We start from the raw sequence: 24495 nt of genomic DNA, 5'->3' as shown, positions 1-24495 counted from the left end.
CTTAAAAAACCCTAAAAATTCTCACAAAAATTGAAACCCTTGTCTTTCTCTCTCCTCGCCGGCGGCAATGGCGGATTCCGATGAAATGACGGAGTACGAACGTAAGAGACTCGAGAATATCAAGCGCAACTCCCAAGTTATGGCCTCCCTCAAAATTCACTCTCACGTTGTTGATCTGTCCGCCATTTCTAAACGTCTTAGGTCTTTCTCTCTCCTTCTATTTTTAATTTCATTGCCTTTTTTTTTGTTGATTTTTCTGGGTTTTATGCTATTTGATGAATTTTTGTCGTTTAATTTGAATAAAGAGTGAGGAAAGTTGGTGTATTTTTCAGTAATTGCAACGACGTTTACTGAATTTGAAATTTCGGTTATTTTTGGTTTTGTTGAATTTGAAGTTCTTTTTTGTTACTGCCATTTTATCTGTTGATTTATTTGGGTTTTTCTGTTTTTATGCTTTTCGGTGAAATTTGTACTCCGTAGTTTAATTTGAATTTTCAGTGAGAGAAATTGATGCCATTTTCAGTTTAATTGAAAGGAGAATTATTGAACAATTAAGCAATTGAAACATGTTTATTCAACTTGAAATTGCTATTATTTTCGGCTTTGTTGATTGGACTTCTTTTCGAATTGATGTTCATTAATTCTGTTTTTGATAGTATAATATTTCTGTGATAGTTGGATTAATAGAGATGTTATGTATTTCCTTCAGCCCTAAATCAAGTGTAATACTTTTTTTAATTGTTACAATCGTAATTGTAAATGTGACATATTTATTAGGAGCGGAGGTCAGAGGGAGTTTATTTTTAGTTGTTTTAAGTTGAAATTAAATCTAAGTGAAATACAAATACTTTCTCAATATACTCACTATTGCAAGCAATTGAATTATAGAAGTATTAATGAAATACTAGTCAAAAATTCTCTAGTTGGGTTATGGGTTGGGGGTAATTAGGAGTTTGTGAGGTTGTATAGGTATTAATATGTGAAATGGCATATATCACAGGGAGGAGAAGTCATACAAGCAGAGCTCAGAAAAGAAGCCCAAGCCTGATAGTACTCCAGTTGTGATTCGTCGTTCCCTACGCACTCAAGGAAAGCCTCCTGATTTGTCTGGCCTATCTGAAGGTTCAGTTGATTCACCTGCTATATCCTCTTGGCTATCCAGGTCGCCGGAAACAAATTCCGTGCCTGTGGAGTCTCCTAGTATGGAACAAGCCTATGAGGGGAAAGGTTCACACCTGACTTTGGTAAAAAAACTCACTAGACTTACAAGAAAGACAAAATCAGAAAATGAGGATGACCATTCGCAGTGTGCCAGAAAGATAAAATTAGAAGATGGGGATGACTATTCACAGTCTGCAAGAAAGATCAAATCTGAAGATGGGGATGAGCATTCACAGTCTGCCAGGAAGATAAAATTAGAATATGAGGATGACTATTCACAGTCTGCCACAAAGTTTGAAAGGGTTAAGCTGGAGGAGCCTTTTGCTCCACTCTCGCTGAAGTTAAAATATGATAACATAGCACGTGTCGTGCCAGGGAGGATATTTTCTGTTCAGTTCTTTCCGACAACAGAGATGACTATGGTTGCTGTAGGGAACAAGCATGGGCAATTGGGATTTTGGGATGTCAAACCACAAAAGGGGGAGGAAGAAGATGTGATTCATCTTTACAAACCACACTTGGCTCCTATTTCCGGGATTTCTGTGCACCCTTTTGCTCTATCAAAGGTGATCACTTGGCATTAATGTATTTTGTGATTTCCATCAATCCCTTTTTCATGCTTGATTGAAAGTTCAAATCATAATATTTTTGGCCATAAAATGTTTTACTCATTTTTTTCAACCAGTTATATATTATGTTTTTTCAACTAGTTTGTAGGCTTTTTACCTTTGAAGGTTTATTGGAATTGAATTTTTTTTTGCTAAGCTTATGTTGGTACTTAAAGACAGATATTCATATTTATAATGTGATTTGGGGTCTTCAACTTTATCAGTGTTTGAACGCTGTCTGTTTTGTAATGGTTTATTATATTTTTTTTTCCTTCTCATCCTTACACATTATCTATCTATAAGGGATTTAGTTTGAACCCTGTCTGCGGACACCATGGATGTAGGTTAACCAACTTCTGAAATTTTGTGCAATTGTTTCTAGTAGAGGGAAAATATAAATTTCATGTTGAAAATTTATATTTATGCTTCAATAAAATGATTTCATGTTGAAATTGTTTACTTTTATGTTTGAAGCTTGAACCTTTGACTTTTGACAGATCTTTCGGATGATTTTTATCATTCTCTAATTCTGTATTTCAATTGAGTTTTCTTCATTTTATTTGTTGATTTGGTAATGATGTAAGTTTGTGTGCAGGTATACTCTAGCTGTTATGATGGGTTTCTACGGATGATCAACATTGAGAGGGAGAAGTTTGAACTTGTATGCTCGAGTGTTGATGGGTCTGCTTTTTATTCACTTGCACAACAGCCACAGGATGTGAATACTGTTTATTTTGCTGAAGGTCCAGGGGGTCTAAATATGTTTGATGTAAGAGTGGGGGAGATTTCGGCCTCTTGGCCCTTACATCAGGCAAGGGTAAACTCCATTGACTTTAGCCCATCAAACACCAATTTCATGGCAACTAGTTCTACGGATGGTTTTGCTTGTCTATGGGATCTTAGAAATATGAAAGTTAAAATCGAGGATAAATTTCCTGATCGCAAAGCTTTGTGGACTGTCAAGCATACACGATCTGTACAATCTGCTTATTTCTCTCCATCTGGTCATTGCCTGGCAACAACAAGGTATTTGACCATTATGGTAGTTTGTTTACTTAGTTATAACAATTTTTTCGCGAAGTATTCTAAATTTTTTTTTTTTTCTTTCTTAAATTCTATCATGTGGAGATATTATGCATTATATTAGCACAAAATGCTATTTATGCTGTAATAGACGCTGCGACTCCAGTAGCTGAAAGCTAATTGACATCTCTTCTGAAAACTTGTCCTGGTACTTAGTTACATATTTAAAGATTATCCTGTTTGATTTGCAAACATTTTGGCTTCCCTGATGTTGGAAACTTAACTCAACTTTCTTGTTTGTCAGATTAAAGATCTATTCATGATTCCTGTCTCAGGAAATTAGCTGAGTTTTGAAAAATCCCTGTTGTTATTCCATGGAGTCATGGACCATTGAAATTTAGCTTTAATACTGTGGTTAGTTTGAGTGTATGACTTGGATGCCTGTTTTCTCGATCAAGCTGTTTTGTGAAAGTGCAAAGTGCCTTGCTTAATCTTGTCAGCTTTTGATAATTGCTCCTTGGCTTCTTATGTTTTTTTCCCCTTTCTTGTGCAGTTTGGATGATAATATTGGTGTGCTTAGCGGTGTAAATTTTGAGGATACGTACATGATTCCCCATGATAATCGGACGAATAGATGGGTTTCTACTTTCAGGTATAAAATTTTTATATCAGTACTTCAGTAGAACTGCTTGTTTTAAAAAGCAACACTTCTTGCTGTTCATTGCTTGCATTTGCAAATTTTGCCCATCAACTAATGTATATTAATTTGTGTAACTTACTGTTTATTTTTATTGCACAGACTGCATTTTTTGGCATTTGGCTGACCATGTACTTAAATGTCTGTGATATATGTTTTAACTAATGTTTAGTAAGTCCATGCATGATGCATTAACAGAAATCGAGTTTTCTTTCGTGTAACTGCAGCAACCTCTGCCCTTTTCCTAATTGTACTTTGATTAGTTTGATCCCCTAATTGTACTTCGATCCATTTAAGGTAAAATTCATATAAACTCTTTTGCTGTTTGATGTGAGCAGGGCTGTATGGGGTTGGGATGATACACATCTTTATATAGGAAATATGAAAAGGAGAGTCGATGTGCTATCAGTGACACAAAAAAAGACAGTACATTCATTGGCAAGCTCTCATATGTCTGCTATTCCATGTCGGTATCATGCTCACCCCTGCAATGCTGGGATGCTGGCTGGTGCTACTAGTGGCGGTCAGGTTTACATATGGACATCATCTTCATGAACAACCTAGTTGCTCCAGCAATTTTGTATGTAACCTGTTTGGCTGTTCGTTGTAAGTCTTGTAACTCATGGAACTATGGGACAATTCCTGTGAATGGATGATCTGCTGTAACAAGCACAATGCCTGGTTAGTATTAAGTTACTAACCATCTGTTGATTTTATAGGGGAATTTGTTTCTGTATCTTTATTCCACTAACATATTGCTGTTTGCTAAACGAATCTAAAGAAGAATGTTAAATTAGCAAATTCACAAACAATGGTCCATTTATGTATCCAATCTTAATACTAACTTTTGAAAACTAAATGTTTTGTTACATTTGTCCAATTTCTTTTTATCTTTTAACTAATATCAATACCATTATGCTTTTGAATGGATTGAGAATTACATCCCTTGGTTTCAATTATAAGTTGACAGAATTTGATGTAGACATGTAGTACTGAGTATTATGTAGTTTTTTCATTATAATCAAGACTTGTCTTAGTATTGTAGGCTGCTAGCTAGGCGCCTAGGCTATGTTATGATGATCATACTTGGGGGGTAAAAACGGAGTGTTAGGAGAGCCATATAGCTTAGAGCAAGTTAGACCTGTCTGATGTGAAACTCCGGTTTGGGTTTAACAATGTTAAAAAATTACTACATACTTCGTATATGAATAAGCTTGGCCTAGTGGGGGCAATAGTTGGTGATTCGACTTTGAGATCTCACGTTCTAGTCTCCTCTTATGAATTTGAAAAAGAATACGGAGTACTATAGCGGAAAACAGATACTCCGTACTTTGTAGGTAAAATGTAAAGTGTACCGATACACGTTTCTTATAATCTTATCCCCTCAAAGAGGGATAGCACTAATAGTAAACACTAATCGCATTAGTATTTATATGATGGGTAGAGCACCAAAGTAGGTCTAGTGTGTAGTCTCTTTGATACTACAAACTTTGGTCATTAGTACAGCATTTCTTTTCGTTTCTTTTCTGAAAAAACGTGGCTAAAGGACACTGTATAAATTCTTTCGCAAAAAACAAAGCATGGTTTATTTCATAAAGTAATTTTATTTTTTAGTGCTATAACTATAATGGCACATGCACATCAGCACAAAGTTTTGTTAAAGATAAAATACATCTCTTTTTCAAAAAGCTTATCACAATTTTCTTCATTTTTGTAAAAAAATTATTGGAATAAGGCTTTTCATGTAATCATTTGTTTTAACTATTATTAAATCTGGTAATTATCCCATGTTCCAAACTCTTTGATCTTACTATCGTCCAGAGTCATGAAAGACAAGTAATATCGACTGGTGTTTTATGACTACTTTAATCACCGAGTATAAAGTACCACTCTAAATTCATTGATCAATTAAGTTAGTTGGTATCCAAATGTTTATAACTGTTTACGGATTTATTTGTTTGGGCTCCAGCTAAAAGAGTCCCTAGTTGGACCGATCAAAAACGCGCTAGTCCAATAATTGGTGAAGGGGGTACACTCTACAGAGCCCAAGATGGATAGATCATCGCTACTTCCACTTCCACCATAGACCTACTGTGGCTATGTAACCATCAATGAATTTTCAGAATGGTCCATGCAAACTATACGGAGTACTGAGTAGTACTCTCTAGGTCCCATATTCTTCCTACTTCGTGCATTAGCTTATTAATTTTTGACGGTGAATTATTGTTTGTATTAAGGAGATATGTATAACGTATATTTTCTCTGTTTCATCTAACTTGTAACACGTTCACACAAGTACTCGTATTATATTTTGATTAACTTTATAATTTATACTACTTCCGTTACATATTATTTGCAATGATTAGACATTTTTCCTTTCTACGGAGTACTTTATATAAAATCGTTGCAAATAATATGTAATGGAGGTAGTATTTAAGGACTAATACATTCACGTTGATTTTTGTTAGTATAGTTCGATTTACACTTCTTACCCTTGATTATTGAAGATATCAATGACTATACTAATGCATAGCGTGAATTGAAAAGTGTTGTATTTAAATAGAGATACTAGTTGGAAATATATTGTTAATATACGTAGTATTAATTTTTTCATAAATTAAATTTTAACAAAAGTGTGGTCAAATATGTTTATTAAATTTCACGCAGTGACAATCATAAAGATATAGAGTGTTCATGTTAAAGAAGTACGAAGTAAAGAACAAATACTCCCTTTGTTAAAAATTTCTCCTGATTTTAACTATTTTGTGAAACAATTACTCCCAAAAAAGGAATTAAATTTAGAAAAAAAATAAAATAAAATTGAGTATGATATAAACCCTAATATACCATTTCTATTTGAAAAAGTATTTTAGTAATTTTATTATAGCCGTAAAAATAATAATAATAAAGTATTGCAAAGTGCTTTTTAATGTTGATAAAATTATAGCAAAGTTGATACTACAACCCTTCAGAATTTTAAGAAAACATCTTATTTGAAAATGAAGACGCGCGTGTACATAGTTTAATTTACAAACGAAGTATATTCAATTCAGAAATACCACATTACTACGTACTACGTATATATTATGAGAAAAATAAAAATATATTTGAAGCATAGATAATCATACGTTGTATTTTGAAAGAATTATACTTCCTCCGTTCTTTTTTTATTGCACCATAGGAAGTTGGCCCAAGATTTTTGGTAGTGGAAAAAAGGATGAGAGAGAAAGGTAAAAATACAAGATTGCTCATGTGATAGTATACATAAACTAAGGGTTTGTTCTCTTCCGTTGAAATTCAGTTCAGTTCAGTTCAGCTCAGCTCTTAATTTACGTCTAATGATATTGCTAATGATATAAAGCCAAATTTCATTCTTTTAAGCTCTTATTACAACGACGACGACGACGACGACGACAACAACAACAATAATAATAATAATAATAATAATATTAATAATAATAATAATAATAATAATAATAATATTAACAATAATAATAATAATAATAATAATAATCAATAAGTAATAAATAATAATAATAATCAATAAATAATAATAATAATCAATAATTAATAATAATAATAATAATAATATTATTATTATTATTATTATTATTATTATTATTATTATTATTATTATTATTATTATTATTATTATTATTATGTACATTTGTATATACACATATGTATAGTAATAAATAATCAATAAATAATCAAAGATCACTAATCCGTAGTTAAAAATCACTAATTAATAAATTCATTTCAGTTCAGTTCAGTTCAGCTGAGTTTAGTCAATCGGAACAGGCCATAATCATGTGTTAAAAAGTAAGGGTATATTTGGTATTTGTAGTGTAAACACAAGAATTTATTTTCCTAAAATAGAAATGGTGCAATATTTATGATGTGGTGCAATATTAAAAAAACGGAGGAAGTATCTTTTAATAATATGAAGTAAAGATTAATCGAGGATTTTTTATTGTGGATAATCATGTTAACAATATTAATTTGACAATGAATCCCATAGATAAAACTATTTGATTGGTTCATTTATTGTTAAAATGACATCTATCAAAAGAGATATGCATATATTTGGATGATGTGACATAAAATAAAGTTCTTAACAATTTGTTTTATTACTATTGTCCTTATCTTCATGAACTTTTTTAAATTAAAAAATAATACTAAAAAATTAAAAAATTGAAGTACAATTGGTAGTGGTATGCTAGTAGGTCCACATATGGTTAGCATGTGGAGAACAAAAATTACTACCATTTGATTTTTTGATTGCTTGTTTTGGGTATTCTAGATTTGCACCTTTGTGGTTTGTGATCATGAATCATTAAGTGAGTAGTAGCAACTACGAAAGAGGCTATCACGTGATCTATTTTAATCAATTGTCTCAATGTCACGTGTTGGCAATTAATTTTTGGAGTGAGCTGTAATTGAGGTGACAGTAAAAATCAGTTTCTTTACAGACTTTTTTTTTTTTTTCCTTAAGCACTTGCACAATTGCACGATTGCAATTTGTACTAGAGTTATGAGTAATGAGTTTATGACCCACTTGGCCACTCTTTTGGACTTAGGGTTTACGGCACTATTTTTGTGCACGCATTCGAACTAGCCAATTTGAATTCTCGGCTCGAATACTTGATATAAAACCCGATCTTATCCACAATTATCTAAAGACATGTTCTCTTCAGCTTATTTCAGTTCAGTTCATTTCAGTTTAATTAGTTTCGTTCAGCTCCATTAAGTTCAGTTCAGTTCGACAGTTTAGTTCAGTCTAGTTTAGTTCATTTATTATCTTAATTTCATTCTCTTATAAAATATTCAGTTCAATTCAGCTCAGCTCTAATAAGTTCAGTTCTGTTCAACTCAATTCAGTCAATCAGAACAGACCCTAATTTTGAGCTAAATTCATCTTGATTCATTTTTTACTTTATCAAACAAAAAATATTAGTTTATTGTTACAAAAAAGGAGATAGCTAGTAATTTCATGCACAATATAAACTTAGTAAAATAAATCTAAAAAAACGATTGGGTTTTACAGAATTTCATTGACTTAGGGCGGCCTGTTCTCATACGATTATTTTCATTTCAGTTCAGTTCAGCTCAGATCTAATAAGTCCAGTTCAGTTCAGTTCTTAATTTCCTTCTCTTATAAAATATTCATTTTAGTTCAGTTCAGTTCAGCTCGATCTAATAAGTTCAGTTCAGTTCAGTTCACTTTAGCTCATTTCAGTTAATGAGAACAAGCCCTTAAACATCATTTAGATTGTTGGATTTTCTAGCTTATAATTGTGATGTTCATTATGATTTGTTATTTGACACACTTGTACTCTTTGTTTGTTTTTTTTTTTTTTTTTTTTTATTATTTTTTTTTTTTTTTATCTTCTTAGTTTACTTTGGATAAGGTGGTGTTTAGTACGACTGTACGAGTAGTTAGCTTAATTTCTTATGAGCATTCATAATTCCCATCAATTTCATTTTGGACTTCATGTTTGACACAAAAAATAAAAATGAGAGCAATGACAATTCATGGGAATTTTGACTTTCCTCAAAACATGAGAATTTTGACTTACCTAAAAGTTAAAATTCCCATGGGAACTTCCTCCATTTTCAACCGTTTAAAAAAAATGGTGTTTTTGCTTTTGTTTTATTTTATTTTACGACAAACAATGCTAAGGGCTCGTTCTCTTCATCTTAATTTCAGTTCAGTTTCTAATTTTCTTATCTCATAAAAATATTCAATTCGATTCAACTCCAATCAGTTCAATTCAGTTCATCTCAATTCAGTAAATCATAACAGGCCCTAAATTTCTCGTTGCCTTCCTTTTATTCAACCACATTAATCCACATTTCCTTCCTTTTATTCAACCACATTAATCCACATTTACTATTCTATATTTACTTTACTTAACAACTAATACTACATATTAAACATCAAATTTTCCAAAAAAAAAAACGAATTCTTCTAGTTTCCTTGGCTTTTTTTCCCCCTATTTGTGAATACTAGGTTAAAACTCGTACGATGAACACTTTACACTAGTAGAAAAACTTTCATTTGCGTCGCCTCATTTGCGTCACTCGTAGAAACAAGCGAAGCAAATGATATATTTTAGCTTCATTATAAGTTATTTGCGTCGCACATTTTCTATGAAGCGACGCAAATGCCTGATATGCTTCAGCTTTATGTTATTCGCGTCGCGTTTATTTATTAGAATGACGCAAATAACGGTCTTATTTGCGTCACTCCTTTTGGAACAACACTAGGCGAAAATATGAATTGGCCACCGGTTCAAAACCCCCCAATGCCACCGGTTTTGAACCGGTGGTCATTTGGGGGGTGGCAATAATCTTCTAAAAAGCCACCGGTTCAAAACCGATGGCAAAAACAAGTATTGCCACCGGTTAACCGGTGGCAATAATGCTTCCTGCTTTTTATTTTTTTTGGATATTACATATAAATGCCACCGGTTAACCGGTGGCAATAACATACATGATTGATTTTTTTTTTTCGCTACAATTATAATGATAATAATAATATAAAAAAAACCGTGTAAAATATCAGGCAAATATAATAGTAGAGCAATGAAATATAATTTCATTATATTCAACAATAACAATTATTGTACAATAAAAAAAAAATTACAATCAATTATAATAACAATGAAATTCAACTTCAAATTATTATTGTACAATACAAAAAAATTATAATTACAACATCAAAAACATTATTCCAAAATCAAAGTCTTGATTCTTGTTGCATCAATTAACACCTGCATCAATTAAAACCCAAAATTTAATAAACTCACAAAAAAAATGCCTGATAAAACCCAGAAAATTCGCCTAACAAAACCTAGAATATCGGTTAACAAAATAAAACCCAGAAAATTCACCTAATAAAAATCGCATAAAAAATTAATACGAAAAGGATGAAAACCCAAAAAAAAAATTGTCTGTAGATCCGAAAAAACAAGAACTCCAAATCCGAAAAAATTAATATGAAAAGGATGAAAACCCCAAAATAAATCAATTAAAATTAGTTTTAAAAAACCCAGAAAAAAAAACCCACAAAAATAAAAACAAAAACCCCGAAATTGATTTTCATGAACACAGAAAAAAAAAAAAAAAAAAAAAAAACCAGAATTAAAATCGAATTAAACCTAAGAGATCGAATTAAAATCGAATAAAAAACTCAAAAAATTCCAAAATCGATTTAAATCAAATTAAACCCTAACCTCGAATAATTAAACCCACCCACCACCATAACCACAACCACCACCACAACCCACGAATTCCACCAAAAATAACAAAAATTACCTCGAATTTCACCAAAAACCCCCGAATAATTTATGTTGAATTTGGGTTATAAAGGTCAAAATAGATCATGAAAACTCTAGATCTAGAGTTTTCATGGTCTATTTTGACCAGAAAACCTTTGTGGCGGCGGCGGCGGTGGTCGAAAGAGGTGAAGAGGGGCGAGCGAGAGAAGATAAGAACGAAGAAGATAATTAAGAAGATCAGAAGGAAGAAGATAATAGAATGAGGGACGAGAGAAGATAAGAATTGAATGAAGAAGATTAGTAGGAAGCTAAGATAGAATGAGGGAGGAGAGAGAAGATCAGAAAAGAGAATGAGGGAGGAGAGAGAAGATGAAGAGGCTAGGGTTTGGTAAAGGGGGTTATATATGGGAAGGAACAAAAGGGGTGAGCTAAAAAAAAGCCGGTTTTTTTTTTCTTTTTTTAACAAAGCCACCGGTTCAAAACCGGTGGCAAAAATATTTTCCCCACCGGTTTAGTTTGAACCGGTGGCAATACTTTTCCCTCAAAATCCCGCCCGTTTTTCCCTTTTTTTTCCCACCGGTTTTTAAAAACCGGTGGCCTTAGGGCGGTGCCAATCTTCTTTTTTCACCTAGTGCAAGTGACGCAAATGAGTTTGAGAGTTATTTGCGTCACTTCTTTAATTAATGAGCGACGCAAATAGTTAATTCACCTCATTAAATTTAAGTTATTTGCGTCACTTTTTTAACTAATGAGCGACGCAAATAAGTCTAGGTTAGTAATAAATTCTAATTTTTCCACCCATCTCCCCATTTGCTGCTGCCTCCAAATTCAATATACCCACAAAAAAATACTCTTGCTAACCCATTTGTTGTTGCCTTCAACAACTGAATTCAACAACACAATTCTTTCAAACCCAGAAAAATAGAAAGATCCAAGCCAAAAATCTCTGATTTTCGAGCACAAAATCAAACCAAAACCCCCAGCAAAATTGAACACGAAAACCCCCATACAAATCGAGCAAAAAACCCCCCCAATTCGAGCAGAATTTCGGTGTATAAACCCCCAGCAAATTCGAATGTAAACCCCAGAATAATCGAAAAATTTCCTTTCAAAAACCCCCTAAGTCGAGCAGAAATTCCAACCTAAACCCCCAACAATTTCAAACCCTAAAAACCCCAGAAAAATCGAACATTTCGAGCAAAAAAAACCCCCCAATTAGAGAAGAAATTCGAACCTAAAACCCCAACAAATTCGAACCCTAAAAACCCAGAAAAATCAAACATTTTTTTGCCAAAAACCGCCCAATTTGAGCAAATATTCATACCTTAACCCTAGCAAATTCGTACCCTAAAAACCCTAGAAAAATTAAACATTTTGGAGCCAAAAACCCCCCAATTATTCGAGCAGAAATTCGAACCTCAACCTCAAGCAGTAAAATGCCCCAATTCGAGCTCAAAATCAGTGCTAAACACCCCAGAAAATTCAAGCAAAACCCCCTAAAAACTTATTATATTTTACCCCCATAAACCCTAGAAATTTCGACCTACTAATTAGAGGAAAAGTTCCGTGAAGTTCGACCCACTGTAGCAGTCAATTTATGAAGTCAATTTCAGCTAAGTTCGACCCATTGGCTCTTGTTGTTATGTTAAATATTTTCATGGTAGATAAATTTCAGCATTTAACTTGAACAAGTACTTAGTTTAATTGCAAAAATGGTGTTAGTTTAAGGTAGAAAATAATTTTTAGCTTGTTTGGCTTTTGTTGGTTTAATTAATATATGTAAATTTATGTCAGATTTCTCTACTATGTGGAAGTGAATTCCTTAAGTTCCACGAGTTTGTGATTGTATACAAACAATTGAGGCGGTAGTACACATACGACATTGTCTTCGCTTGTTGTATATACTCTAACCATTCTCTGTAGTTTTAGCTTATTTTTTGTTGTTGGTATAATGATTGTGAATTTTATTGGATTTCTAATTGTGATATAATTTATTGAAATTGCAATAATATTTGCATCATAGTGCATGACCCAAGGTTTAGTGACTTGTTATTTTAGGAACCGGGCAATGGATTATGCCATAATACCATTAATTAGAATGTGTTGGGTCAATTGGATTTGCAGTACTTAATTGACTGTCTATGATTGTTAATTGTATTTAGGCCCTTGTAAGTTGCAACTATGTTTCCATTCATGAATCCTGATTGTATCCTCGGATTTGAGGTGAGTTGAATTTAGCTATTTGCTGGGCATTAGGATCCTCTTTCACCTGTTGTTTTATGTATAAATAAATATTGGATTCTTACAATTAATAACTTGTCTTTACAGGGAGGATGATATGCTTAAGAAGCTTGGAGACCTTGTGAATGAGAGTCATTATAGCCGCAGTGTTCTCTATGAACGCAGGTATAAAAGCTTCAGCCATTAGTATTGCTAAATTGAGTTCAATATGCTTATTTGATGCACTACTATATTTTTGATTAAATGCAATGGTAAAAAAATAGCTAATATATATGCTGTTGGCAGGGGGATAATTTAGCTAAGAACTAGTGAATTTCTTTTTTATTGCTACATTTTAATGTATGTTCTGACTTTTGGGATTAATTAAGTGGGCTGTTGGGTATTTCAATCACTTGTACGTTGGTTTCTTAAGTTCTTTGTATTTTAATAATCACCATCATAACAATAAAAATTCTTTGAAAAAGAGGAAATAACATTATAATTAACAATAAAATCTAAATCATACTTCATTATGAATTGTGCCAAGCAATTTAAATTTTAAGAAAGAAATAAAAATAGAGAAAGTACGATTTAAGAAGTTTAAAAGCCCAAAGAGAAAGAAAGAGATAACTCCTAACCCAAAGAGAATGAAATAAAAATAGAGAAAGTACAATTTAAGTTTTGCTTTTGCTTGTCACCTGAATTATTTCTTATTCTCACATAGTGTAATTTGAATCTTTTATCTGTTCGAAATACTTCAAAATCATCATAGCAATGAGTATTTTACTACGGTATAAGCTGTCAAATATTTCATTTTTACTTAATAAATACAATTTGAAGTACCTACACTTGAATTACACCTTTGCTCATCTATTTGTGTTGTGCTAATAGGATTTTTCAAGATCTACACCGTATAAAGAGGAGGAGATAAACGAGGTTCAAGATATTTGGGCAGACTATTTTATATGCTATGTTGAACTTTAGATCTACACTTAGCAAACTCCATTTACTTATTAGACTCTTGTTTTATTTGTTAGGCTTGACATGAATGTATTTGGTTTACCAACAATTTGGGTTGGTATTGGTGATTGTATTGGATGATGACCATAATGTCAATGATATTGAGTTGTAAATTTATTGGACAGGTTTATAATATGCCGCCGTCATTCCCAATTTTATGGGTAGGCCAAAATACAAAGTAGACTCTGCCGAAATTTACATTTGCATTCAATAATATTGCATTTTAATTTCAATTATTAGCGTTAGCATATTACTTTATACTACTAGCAAGGAAAACAGGCACTACAAACATATACAAGCAATTATTATAATTAAAAAAAAAAAATAATTCACCTCATTTGCGTCACTCATTAAACAAACAAGTGACGCAAATACAGCAGTTTTGTATTGTCTACTCAGTCATTTGCGTCACTCCTATATAAACAAGTGACGCAAATAACCAAAAATAAGTTTATCGAAAGAGTTATTTGCGTCGCTCTTTTATAAAGGAGTGACGCAAATAACAAAAAAGAAGTTTATCAGAAGAGTCATTTGCGTCGCTCTTTTATAAAAGAGTGACGCAAATAACAAAAAAGAAGTTTATTAGAAGAGTCATTTGCGTCACTCTTTTATAAAGGAGTGACGCAAATAACAAAAAATAAGTTTATCAGAAGAGTCATTTGCGTCGCTCCTTTATAAAGGAGTGACACAAATAACAAAAAATAAGTTTATCAGAAGAGTCATTTGCGTCGCTTGTTTATAAAGGAGCGACGCAAATGACTCTTATTTGCGTCGCGCCTAGGAGCGACGCAAATAAGCCCTTTTCTACTAGTGTTATATAAAAGTTAGATTTGTAATTTGTAACTTTTAATAAAAAAAAATGGCTATTATACATGAATTAAAATACTTGTAAGAATTATGCACCTTGTATAAAAAAATATTTGTAATTTAAGAATTTCATAAAAAGTATGATATGGTACCTGTTCAAGGTCGCTTAATATGATTCAATGTAGGAAGTCATTTATTAGTGTGCTAATTTAAATTCTTTCAATTTCTAGAATAAATTGATAGGTTGTAATTGTAATGTAAAAGGTTCAAATATTCAAATTTTTTTAAAAAATAATATGGTAGCTCCAAAAAAAAAAACACATTTCACTGGTCATCCCTAAAAATTTCAACGTATTTATTTTCCCAAAACAATCCCACCTTTACCCCCAATCTTCATCTAAAGATCCATTATTTGTCAATGATCAACCTTTGTAGGTTATATGTCATGTGTCAGCTTTTAACAGGTTTATTGTTTTTTAATAATTAAAATAAAAAAATCAAAGCCCCTAGTCCCCCTTTACGGCCTAAATGACCACTCCTACACCGTCGTTCCGATCGGAACAACCCACCCTTCCCCTCCTCATCCCCACCTCTCCTTCTCCGGCAACCCAACCCCCAAAGCCCTAATTACTAATCATAACCCCAACAGACACTCCCGAAAGCACCACAAACCACTCCGAAAATTGTTGTCCGCTCCACAATTAATTTGAAATTGGGCTGAATTGGAGCTTTTTGCGGGTTGCTATGCTTTAGTGAATGCTAGTAGTGGACTGGTGGTTGTGCGGCGGTGATTTGTTGAGTTGGTGAGGTTATCGGGGTAGCTAGGTAGGTTAGTTGGTGATTGAGCGAGGGAGATGCCAAGGACTAGGGGTGCTGCAATGGAGGCACGTTGATGCGACACTGCTAGTTGCGAGACAAGGCAGTGGTGCACGGTTGATAGGTGGTGGTCGTGGGTCTGGTGGTGAGGGTTTGTGGTGGATGATGCTGTGATTTGGTTTGATTTTTGCCGTTTGTGAGTATTGATGTTGTGGTTAGTGAGCTAGTGAGGTGGAGGGAAGTGCAACTTGATGGGGGTTTTGTGGCGGGAGTGGAGGTACGTGTTTTGGTGGTTGGCGATTTGGATGGTGGCGAGGGTTTCGTTAGGTTTAGGGAGTTTTAGGGTGGAAATGAGTAGGGATGTGGTTACATCTATCACAGGCGACAATGGGTGGGGCTTTGGTGGTCGGTAGCCATGGAAGGGGGTGGCCATGGTGGGAGGAAAGAGATTTAAAAGAAATTACAGGTCAAATGGATCTTTAGATAGGGGTAAAGGTGGGTTTGTTTTGGGAAAATCAAAAGATTGAATTTTTTTAAGGAAGATCGGTGAAAAGTGGGATTTTTTGTTTCCATGTTTCTAAAAATATAACATCATCTTTGTATTTTGACGGGGGAAATTTTTTAAAAAGTAACATGTGGACAATAATGATATTAGCATCTCTGTTATAGTAATACTTCGTAATTAATAGATGACAAGTATCACAGACCGATAGAGGGCAGACCCCTAAAAATTACTACTTATTAAACCATATTCAAATTATTGTAGCATCTATTCAAAAAAAAAAAAAAATTGTAGCATATATTAAGATGTAACGTCTAAAAGACTACCATATTTTATTGTGACTTTGGTACTCAATAAATTGTGAAAGTAGTGCACAAGTTTTGTTATAACAAATACAATAAAATTAAAGAAATCAAATATTGTCAAAAAAAAAAAAAAAAAAAAAAAATAATAATAATAATAATAAAATATATCAAAGGATAAGAATTTTAGATATTTGTTAAAGGTTGCACTCAACCAAAAGCTCAAGCCAATGGTTGAACTTTTGGTTGAAGTCCAAGAATATTTTTATACTCTATCATGCCCCCTCACATGAGAGCCTGTTGGGCTTGGAGTTTGGAATTAGTATGGGCCCCATCACACTCATCGTTTTATATTCCACATTGAAAGGAGGGATAAATGAGATTTGAACCCATGACTTTTGTATCACGCTGGCTCTGATACCATAATAAAAGACTAATTCAACCAAAGCTTAAGCTGATGGTTAAGCCCAAGAATATGTTTCATACTCTATCAATACTACACTGTTCGCTATTGAGTTAATTACGTACATTAAAAAAAAATTACACTGTTCGCTAAAGAGTTAATTACGTTTAACAAAAGTCGATATTAAAGGAGAGTTTTATTGATCTTGAGGTTCTAAGAATTCTAAAATAGTGGCTAGATTAAACCATAAAAGTGTTAATATGATTCTCCCACAACAAGCCCCCCACGATAATTGATTTAAGACATATACATACACCTATACGGACATACGGCTATACCTAATATAAATAGTCGACTTTGAAAAAAGTTGAAAATAATTGGGTCAAACCTTACTGAATTCAAAATTGACTTGACCAGATACTAAACTAGGTGAACCTGAACCTAAGGCTATGTTTGTGGAGTTAAGCCATGTACCATCAAAATCAAATATTGGCCATTAGTTTCTCTCAAAACATATAATTAATGAAAGTGATAGAATTGGAAATTCAATTAACATGCTAATAGCTTATTTTTTAGCATGTAGCTACAAATCACGCATCCATTATCTACGTGAATAGAAAACGCCAAAAATTAATCACAAACCGAAACCGACAAATCACATAAAACAAAACCTCAATAAAAGTTAAATCCCTCTCCAAGATTTTCATCGCCCATCAAATCTCATACATTCAACACAATTCGTCAATCCCTAATTTCCTCACTTTCTGAACCCAACTAATCTTCAAGACCGTTCAAACCCTCCATACTCAGTAACTCCCCCAGTCTCCCCCCTCCCTCCTAGCTCGTCAAAACGGACTAGGAGGTCGGTATTCCTCATCACTTACCAAATAAACAACAAAAACAATTAAATAAAAAAAAAAAATCAAAAACCCATATCGTCACCAAATTTGTTAAAATCTGAATTAATATCCAACTTTGATAAGACCCTACAAAAATAGCTTCTTCAACACCTCAAAAAATAAAAACTTTTTTTAATTTTCTCTCTCCTCTTTGTTCTTCTTCATCTTGTTGTTCTTCAATAGTGTCCAAATTCAATTCGCCCCACTTGCTAGTTAGCCGTGGCATATGCGTTGTCACTATTTTACGCCTCACGTTTTTATCCTGCACACCCTCTTTCTCTCTCCTCCCCCTCCTCTTCTTTTCTTCCCTGTCTTTGTCTCCTCTGTTTTGTTGCAGAACAAAGAAAGAAAAATTAAAACCCCTTTTTATTTTATTTTGAAATTTTTTTATTTTTATTTATTTCCCTTTAATCTTAAGTATCTTTACAAATTGCAGCTACTTCCACACTGGTTATTATTCTGCCCACTTTTTTTTTTCTTCTTTATTTATTACTCCTACTTTCAACAATTCAACCCCCATCACTTCTAAATTAAAAAAAAAAAAAAACAAATAAAATAATAATAATAAATAAATAATTTTCTGGGTTTTGCTGCTTCTTTAATTTTCTTGTCCTTTTCACGCGTTCTGTGTTAGATTTATGTTGAATTTCTGATGTTATCTGAGTTGGGTGATTTTATCTGGATTTTTGAGTTCTTCGCAAGATTCTCACTCTATGGCTGGAAATAATGAAGTTAATGTTAATGAGTCTAAGGTAATTTTTCACCTTTTTAGTATTTTTTAATCTTAATTTTAGCTTATTTAATTGTGTTCAGATATCTTAATTTTTCTGGGTCTGATGTAATTTCAGTTTTGCTGGGGTTTAATTTGAGAGATAATTACTGCTATCTGGCCAAAAAAAATTGTATCTTTTTGTCTTTTATGCGTTTAATTTGTTTCTGTTTTTGTTAATTTAGTACTTTAGTAGCAATTTTTAGCATTTGGGGGTTTTTAGGTTCAAGTCTTTCTCAAACTGAATTGGGTTCATTTTGTTGGTGGGTATGACTAATTATAGGGTTTATATTCTGCAATTAAGTAATTATAGCAAGAAAGCTAATTTTGCTAATTTTGTACTGATCAATTTGAGCTAATTGGGTAATGCCTAAATGTGGAAATAGAGATTTTTTTCTTGTACGATTAATGTTGAATTTGATTTGGGATTTTGTTAATTTTGTGTTCTTATGTTTGATATTGTTAAAAATGGCCAGGGAAGTTGATATTTGTTGAATTGTTTGTTTCTTGTAATGTATAGAGGGTTGTACCACTGAATACATGGATCCTGATCCAAAATTTCAAAGTGCATTACAATATGCTTCGGCGTCCTGATGGCACTTTTAATCGTTACCTGGCCGAATACCTTGATCGTAAAGTTCCGGCTGATACGAAGCCGGTTGATGGTGTAATTTCCTTTGATGTTATCGTTGATCGTTGTACAAGCCTCCGTTGTAGGGTATATCGTCCAGCCATAGCTGAAGAAGTAGAACAAGAACAAGAAGAAGACCAAGAACAAGAATCCAGACAAGTGTGGAGTATTATTGATCTCGAAAAGCCTGTTGAGTCTGATGTTGTTGTTCCGGTGATAATCTTCTTTCATGGGGGGAGCTTTGCTCATTCGTCTGCCAGTAGTGCTATATATGACATACTTTGTCGGCGGTTAGTTGGGGTTTGTAAGGCTGTTGTGATTTCTGTGAACTATCGGCGTGCCCCTGAAAATAGGTATCCTTGTGCCTATGATGATGGATGGACTGTTCTCAAGTGGGTGAACTCAAGGAATTGGCTCCGGAGTAAGGACTCAAAAGTACATATATACTTGGCCGGAGATAGTTCTGGTGGCAATATAGCTCACAATGTTGCTGTACAAGCAGTTGATTCTGATGTTGAAATTCTTGGAAACATTCTTCTCAATCCTATGTTTGGTGGACAAGAGAGAACTAAATCAGAAGATCGTTTGGATGGGAAATATTTTGTGACTTTGCAAGACCGCGATTGGTATTGGAGAGCATTTCTTCCTGAAGGGGAAACTCGGGACCATCCAGCATGCAATCCATTTGGTCCCCATGGTCGAAGCCTCAAAGGATTGAAGTTTCCTAAGAGTCTTGTGGTGGTGGCGGGGTTGGATCTTATTCAAGATTGGCAATTGGCCTATGTAGAAGGGCTGAAAAAAAATGGCCAAAATGTGAAGCTTCTATATTTGGAGGAGGCAACAATTGGGTTCTACTTGTTGCCAAATAACTGTCACTTCTACACTGTCATGGATGAAATCCGGGACTTCATGGGTCTTAATGGGTAGCTAGTTCAATCAGACGACAAAAGAAAGGTTAATACAGGTCACCTTGGGGCACCTCGCTCCTCCTAGTGTGCAACTTACTATGTGAGTAGTGCTAATTATTCTCTTTGATATCTGTTTGATACGTATGGGTAGATAATTAGTTGCTGCCTCCAGTGGTCGAAGCGATGATTGCTGGGCTTTCTTGTTGGTGCAGAACGGCTTAAAACTGAATTTTAGTAGTGTCGTTTGATAGTTGTGGAATTGCTTAAAACCGGGCAGTTTCCATTACTGTATGAAGTTGATAGTAGTAGTAGGTCTTTACAGAGTTGTGAGCAATTCGGGGCAATTGCTGGTTGTTTCTTTTTGCTTCTGGCCGAAAAGGTGGTGAAGTAGATCACTAGACAGACTGCGGTGCTTCTGCCGAATGGAGCTTGCAACTACGCTAATAGTAGTATAGTACTAATTAAAGAACATGGGCAACATGTTTCTTCATAGATACTGTAAAATCTGTATGTGTATACATATATATATATATATCTTCAATATATTTAATGTAAAAGTGTGCTGATCAATCTTATGCTATTTATCCTTCTATGATCAATTCTCTTGTTTGATGTTCTTGAAACTCTTTACTCGGCAACTTCTGTTTTCATGCCTCTTTGTTTTACTCAGCAAGCTGTCATATTTGTATTTTGGATTATTTGTTGGAATGAATTCGCGCATACTCTCCTTCCCTAACACAAGGCGTAAGGGCAGAGGTGCAGGCGAGTTTTGAAGTATCATAGGGGATTTCACTTCTGTTAGATCTGGTGAAGTTTCTTAAGAGAGTTTTTGAATGTTTTACTAGATTCTACTAGTCTACTTCATTAATTCTTTTCTGTCAATTTGGTCCGTGTATCTTCTCTGTTCTTTTTTCATCTTCTTTTGATTTGCAGTGTGCCTAAATGCTACCCCTGCAAGAGTGCAAGCACACAGTTGAGGCGATATTTGTACACCAGCAGACCTCTAAAGCTGTAATTCACTGTAATTAAAACCAACTGCTTTGCATCCCTTTAAATAGTTACCGATTCCTCGAACAGCATCAAACTCTCACACCCATCAGATCAAAAAATCCCCGTAATAGACACTACTCAGTACGGAGTTCTCCGTACTGAGTATTAGCTAACCATTAGCTCATGGTTTCAATTCGATTGTTTTGGAACTTCTAATGAGTCTAATTGAAATGATTGGAAAGACAGAGGCAATTATTCTTACTTAAATCATCATCAATTTGATGTGATCAACATTTGTCACACTCACTTTTTTCTTCCTTTTTTCCTGAATGAGGGAGGGAGGGCCTGAAAACTGAATAGTAAAATTGTGTGGTCTATGAAAGCATGCAATTTGAAAGTGTGCTTTTAAACATAGAGAATATGATTTGATTGTAGTTGGATTTTTTTGGCATAGTAAAGCAAATTGCCAAACAAGTTACATTGATTGATTCTTTACTTAGTTGAGATTTTGGACTCCACGTTATACACTTCTAAACCTTGTAATAGTAGTATACAACACCCTACACTCCCCTTAATAATTTCATCATTGTTGGTGGTTGGACTTTGGATTTATTCATAGGACAATATATCTCCGTTTCTCAAATTGAAAACAGCTATTATAATTCCGTACCATTTGTTCCTTTGTCGTTGTCAATGCGAATACGACTATGCCCGTTCCATTATGTTTCCGAGTACACCTAAACGATAACACGGATGGAATTTAATTGCACCAAACAAGAATACAAGATGCATGCATTAATGCATTACCATCATAATCTTTCATTATTATTGCATTGCAAAATTTACTTTTCATCAAAAACATACTAGTAGTAGTAAGTAAAACAAAATTAAACAGTCATTCTTTCATAGAAGAAGAAAACATCCTAGTTTTCAAATGTCAACTATTTTTGTCATTCTAAAGTTTTTTTTTTAGCAAAAAGGATTTTCACTATTCACCAATCAACGAACCCTTGAAGCATAAGCAAATGAAACAACAGCAGCCAAAATTGTTGTTGCAGAAGAAACCAAAGTCCAGAAGCTTTTCTTCTTCCTTTCCTCCAACAAAGAGTATTGCAAACTCTCCATTTTTTGTTGCACCTCTCCTACCTTCTCATCCCTCTTCTTGAAAACCGACCTCATCGCCTCCAATTCCGACAAAATCGGTTTCAATTCACCACTGATGCTCCTCTCATTCGCCGCCTTGTTCCCTGCATCATCACCTCTCTTCTCGTTTTCCATAGACAGTTGATTGACAGTGTTTCGCACCATAGACACAACCAACTCGAACATCTCAGTTTTCGCCTTCATTGTATCCTCTAACTCATTGACTATCCCCTTGTGTGTAGCAAAATCCTTCTCAATCAACTCCTTATCTTTCTTCAGTTTGTTATACTTGCTCTCAATCTCTTTCTTTTCTCCTACAAGGGTATCACTAGCAGTCCTTAAATCCTCAATCATATCCTCCAACTTTTTCGAAATTTCCGATACCTTAACCTCTAAAGTCACCCCATTCTTCTTCTCCTCATCTAAGGCCTTCTTAACCTCATCCCTTTCCTTAGTAACTCGGGTTAATTCACTCTTGTGATCACTAATCTCAGAGGCTAATTTCTTGTTCAATTCGACATTATTCGAATTCGATTCTTTCACCAATGACAACTCTCCTTGAGCCTGCAACAACTCCTTCTTCAACTCACAAACTACACTGTTCACCACCTTGAACTTACTCTTCAATTCAACAAGTTCTTCCCTAACTTGATTTGCACTCTCAAGCTCCTTTTCTACCTCTCCCAACCTCGCTTCAACACTCGATTTCTCACCCTTCAACCTCTCAATCTCCCTCTGCTTATCATTCTTCTCCTCCAGCAAATCACTCAACCCCTTCTTAACATCCTCCAATTCTGCCACTGTCCCAGCATTACTCTTCTCCAATTCGAAAAACTTCTCCCGCCATTTCTCCTCATCCTCCCTAACACTCAAAACAACACCGTTCAATTGCTCAATTTCCTTCTCCAATTCACTGATTCTCGCATTGTTCTTCCTCCTCTCGTCACACAACTCATCATTCGCCCTCGAAACCGCCTCCTTCTCGCCACTCAAACCCTCGATTTCTCCCTTCAAACCCTCACAATTCCTCTCCATCAAACTCAATTCACTCCTCATCCTCTCAACTTCCTCCTCCTTCTCCTTCACCGCCTTCGCCGAAACCTCATACTTCACCTTCAACCCTTCCAACTCCTTAACAACACTCCTCTCTTTCGATTCCGCCACACCAATCTTCTCCTTCAATCCATTAATCTCCTCAGCTCGAACACCCAACTCATGATTCAACTCATTTCGCTCTCGAATCGCTTGATTTACACCCTCTTTCTCTCTCCTAATCTCATTCCTAAGATCATTTTCCAATTTCTTCATCAATCCAATCTCATAATCACCATCAAACTTTGCCTTCTCCATCTCTTCTCTCTCCTTCACAACAACCCCCATTTCTCTCTCCACTTCCTCCAACCTCTTCTCAACCCCTTCTTTCTCTCTCCTCAACAACCCCACCATCTCCGACTCCATGAAAACAGACACAACCTCCTTCACGATCTCAGCTTCAGCTCCTTCATCCTTCACCCGAGTCAACTCAGCCTTCAACGCTTCAACCTCCGATTTACACCGAGTCAACTCCGAGTCAAGCGATTTAATCTCCTGCCGCTTCTCAACAGTCTCCTTAAGAAGCATTGCATTCAAAGAATGCAAGCTTTTGAGCTTATCCTTGTCATTTGCAGAAGGGTCATCAATGGCGGCGGTAGTTTGATGGTTGTTTTCCTCCATTTTTGTGGGATTTTGTGGGGTTTGAGTTTGATGGGTAGGTTTCTTTTTGGCCATAGTAAAGTGGGTCTGAATCAAATAAGGGTCTTGTTTAATGGTGGGGTGAAGAAGATTGAAAATGTGAGGTGATTGGGAATTTCTAGGGTTTATTTGAACGGCTGATAAAAAGAGGAGATAAATAAAATTGGGAATTTTTTTGAAAAAGAGTGAGAGAGAGTAGGAGGAGAGAGAAAAAGAGGGGTTTAAAGGGTGGAGTAGGGTTTTTGATTTTTGAAGTTTGGTGGAATTGGATGGATTCGATGCATTTCAAATTCAAAATGAAGTGCAGTTTTCGAGGGACATTTTGATTTTTTTGGGTGTTACAGAGAATCAAAGGAATGCCGGAAACAAGGCCTTGTTTCATGCCACGTGTTTTCCACGTGATGGCCTCTTCGTTTGGCTTTTTTTTTTTACATTTTTTTTAATCCATTTTGCATGCACCCGGTGTACAGTATTTTTACTGTACATCGGACATTGTGCACGTGCCAAAAAAAATCGCGAAATTTAATATCTCAAAATCAAAAAAACGCAGACAACAATGGAGGAGAGAGAAAGTGAGAAAAC

At 34.5% G+C, this 24495-nt stretch overlaps 3 protein-coding genes and 1 long non-coding RNA gene across 5 annotated transcripts; 3 read left to right on the top strand and 1 right to left on the bottom strand.

Moving 5' to 3' along the window:
• Positions 1-4398, top strand: LOC145626625 (uncharacterized). The gene is made up of 5 exons (XM_081679088.1): positions 1-201; positions 1001-1727; positions 2365-2795; positions 3346-3444; positions 3828-4398. Exons 1-5 carry the CDS (start codon positions 68-70, stop codon positions 4042-4044), a joined length of 1608 nt encoding a protein of 535 aa, XP_081535214.1. The 5' UTR covers positions 1-67; the 3' UTR covers positions 4045-4398.
• A 7982-nt stretch (positions 4399-12380) lies between these two features.
• LOC145626624 (uncharacterized) lies at positions 12381-14129 on the top strand. Its single transcript, XR_014111039.1, has 4 exons — positions 12381-12669; positions 12935-12995; positions 13101-13178; positions 13884-14129. It is a non-coding gene; the product is annotated as an uncharacterized LOC145626624 (long non-coding RNA).
• A 3840-nt stretch (positions 14130-17969) lies between these two features.
• LOC145628854 (gibberellin receptor GID1C-like) lies at positions 17970-20665 on the top strand. 2 transcript variants are annotated; one of them, XM_081681272.1, is made up of 2 exons: positions 17970-18493; positions 19031-20665. In XM_081681272.1, the coding sequence occupies exons 1-2, from the start codon at positions 18455-18457 to the stop codon at positions 20066-20068; spliced, it is 1077 nt and encodes a 358-aa protein (XP_081537398.1). In that variant the 5' UTR covers positions 17970-18454; the 3' UTR covers positions 20069-20665. The 2 variants fall into 2 exon arrangements, with proteins under 2 accessions (XP_081537398.1, XP_081537399.1); XM_081681273.1 differs by having other exon boundaries at positions 17971-18493; positions 18987-20665.
• A 1150-nt stretch (positions 20666-21815) lies between these two features.
• Positions 21816-24167, bottom strand: LOC145628853 (uncharacterized). The gene has a single exon (XM_081681271.1). It carries the CDS (start codon positions 23947-23949, stop codon positions 22039-22041), a length of 1911 nt encoding a protein of 636 aa, XP_081537397.1. The 5' UTR covers positions 23950-24167; the 3' UTR covers positions 21816-22038.
• Between the last annotated feature and the right edge of the window lie 328 nt (positions 24168-24495).

This window comes from Chenopodium album, chromosome 4 (assembly GCF_948465745.1).
Source record: "Chenopodium album chromosome 4, dcCheAlbu1.1, whole genome shotgun sequence".
In the NCBI taxonomy this organism is placed as follows: domain Eukaryota; kingdom Viridiplantae; phylum Streptophyta; class Magnoliopsida; order Caryophyllales; family Amaranthaceae; genus Chenopodium; species Chenopodium album.
The sequence above is the reverse complement of the archived record's forward strand: the minus strand, read 5'-3'. Positions and strand labels throughout refer to the sequence as shown.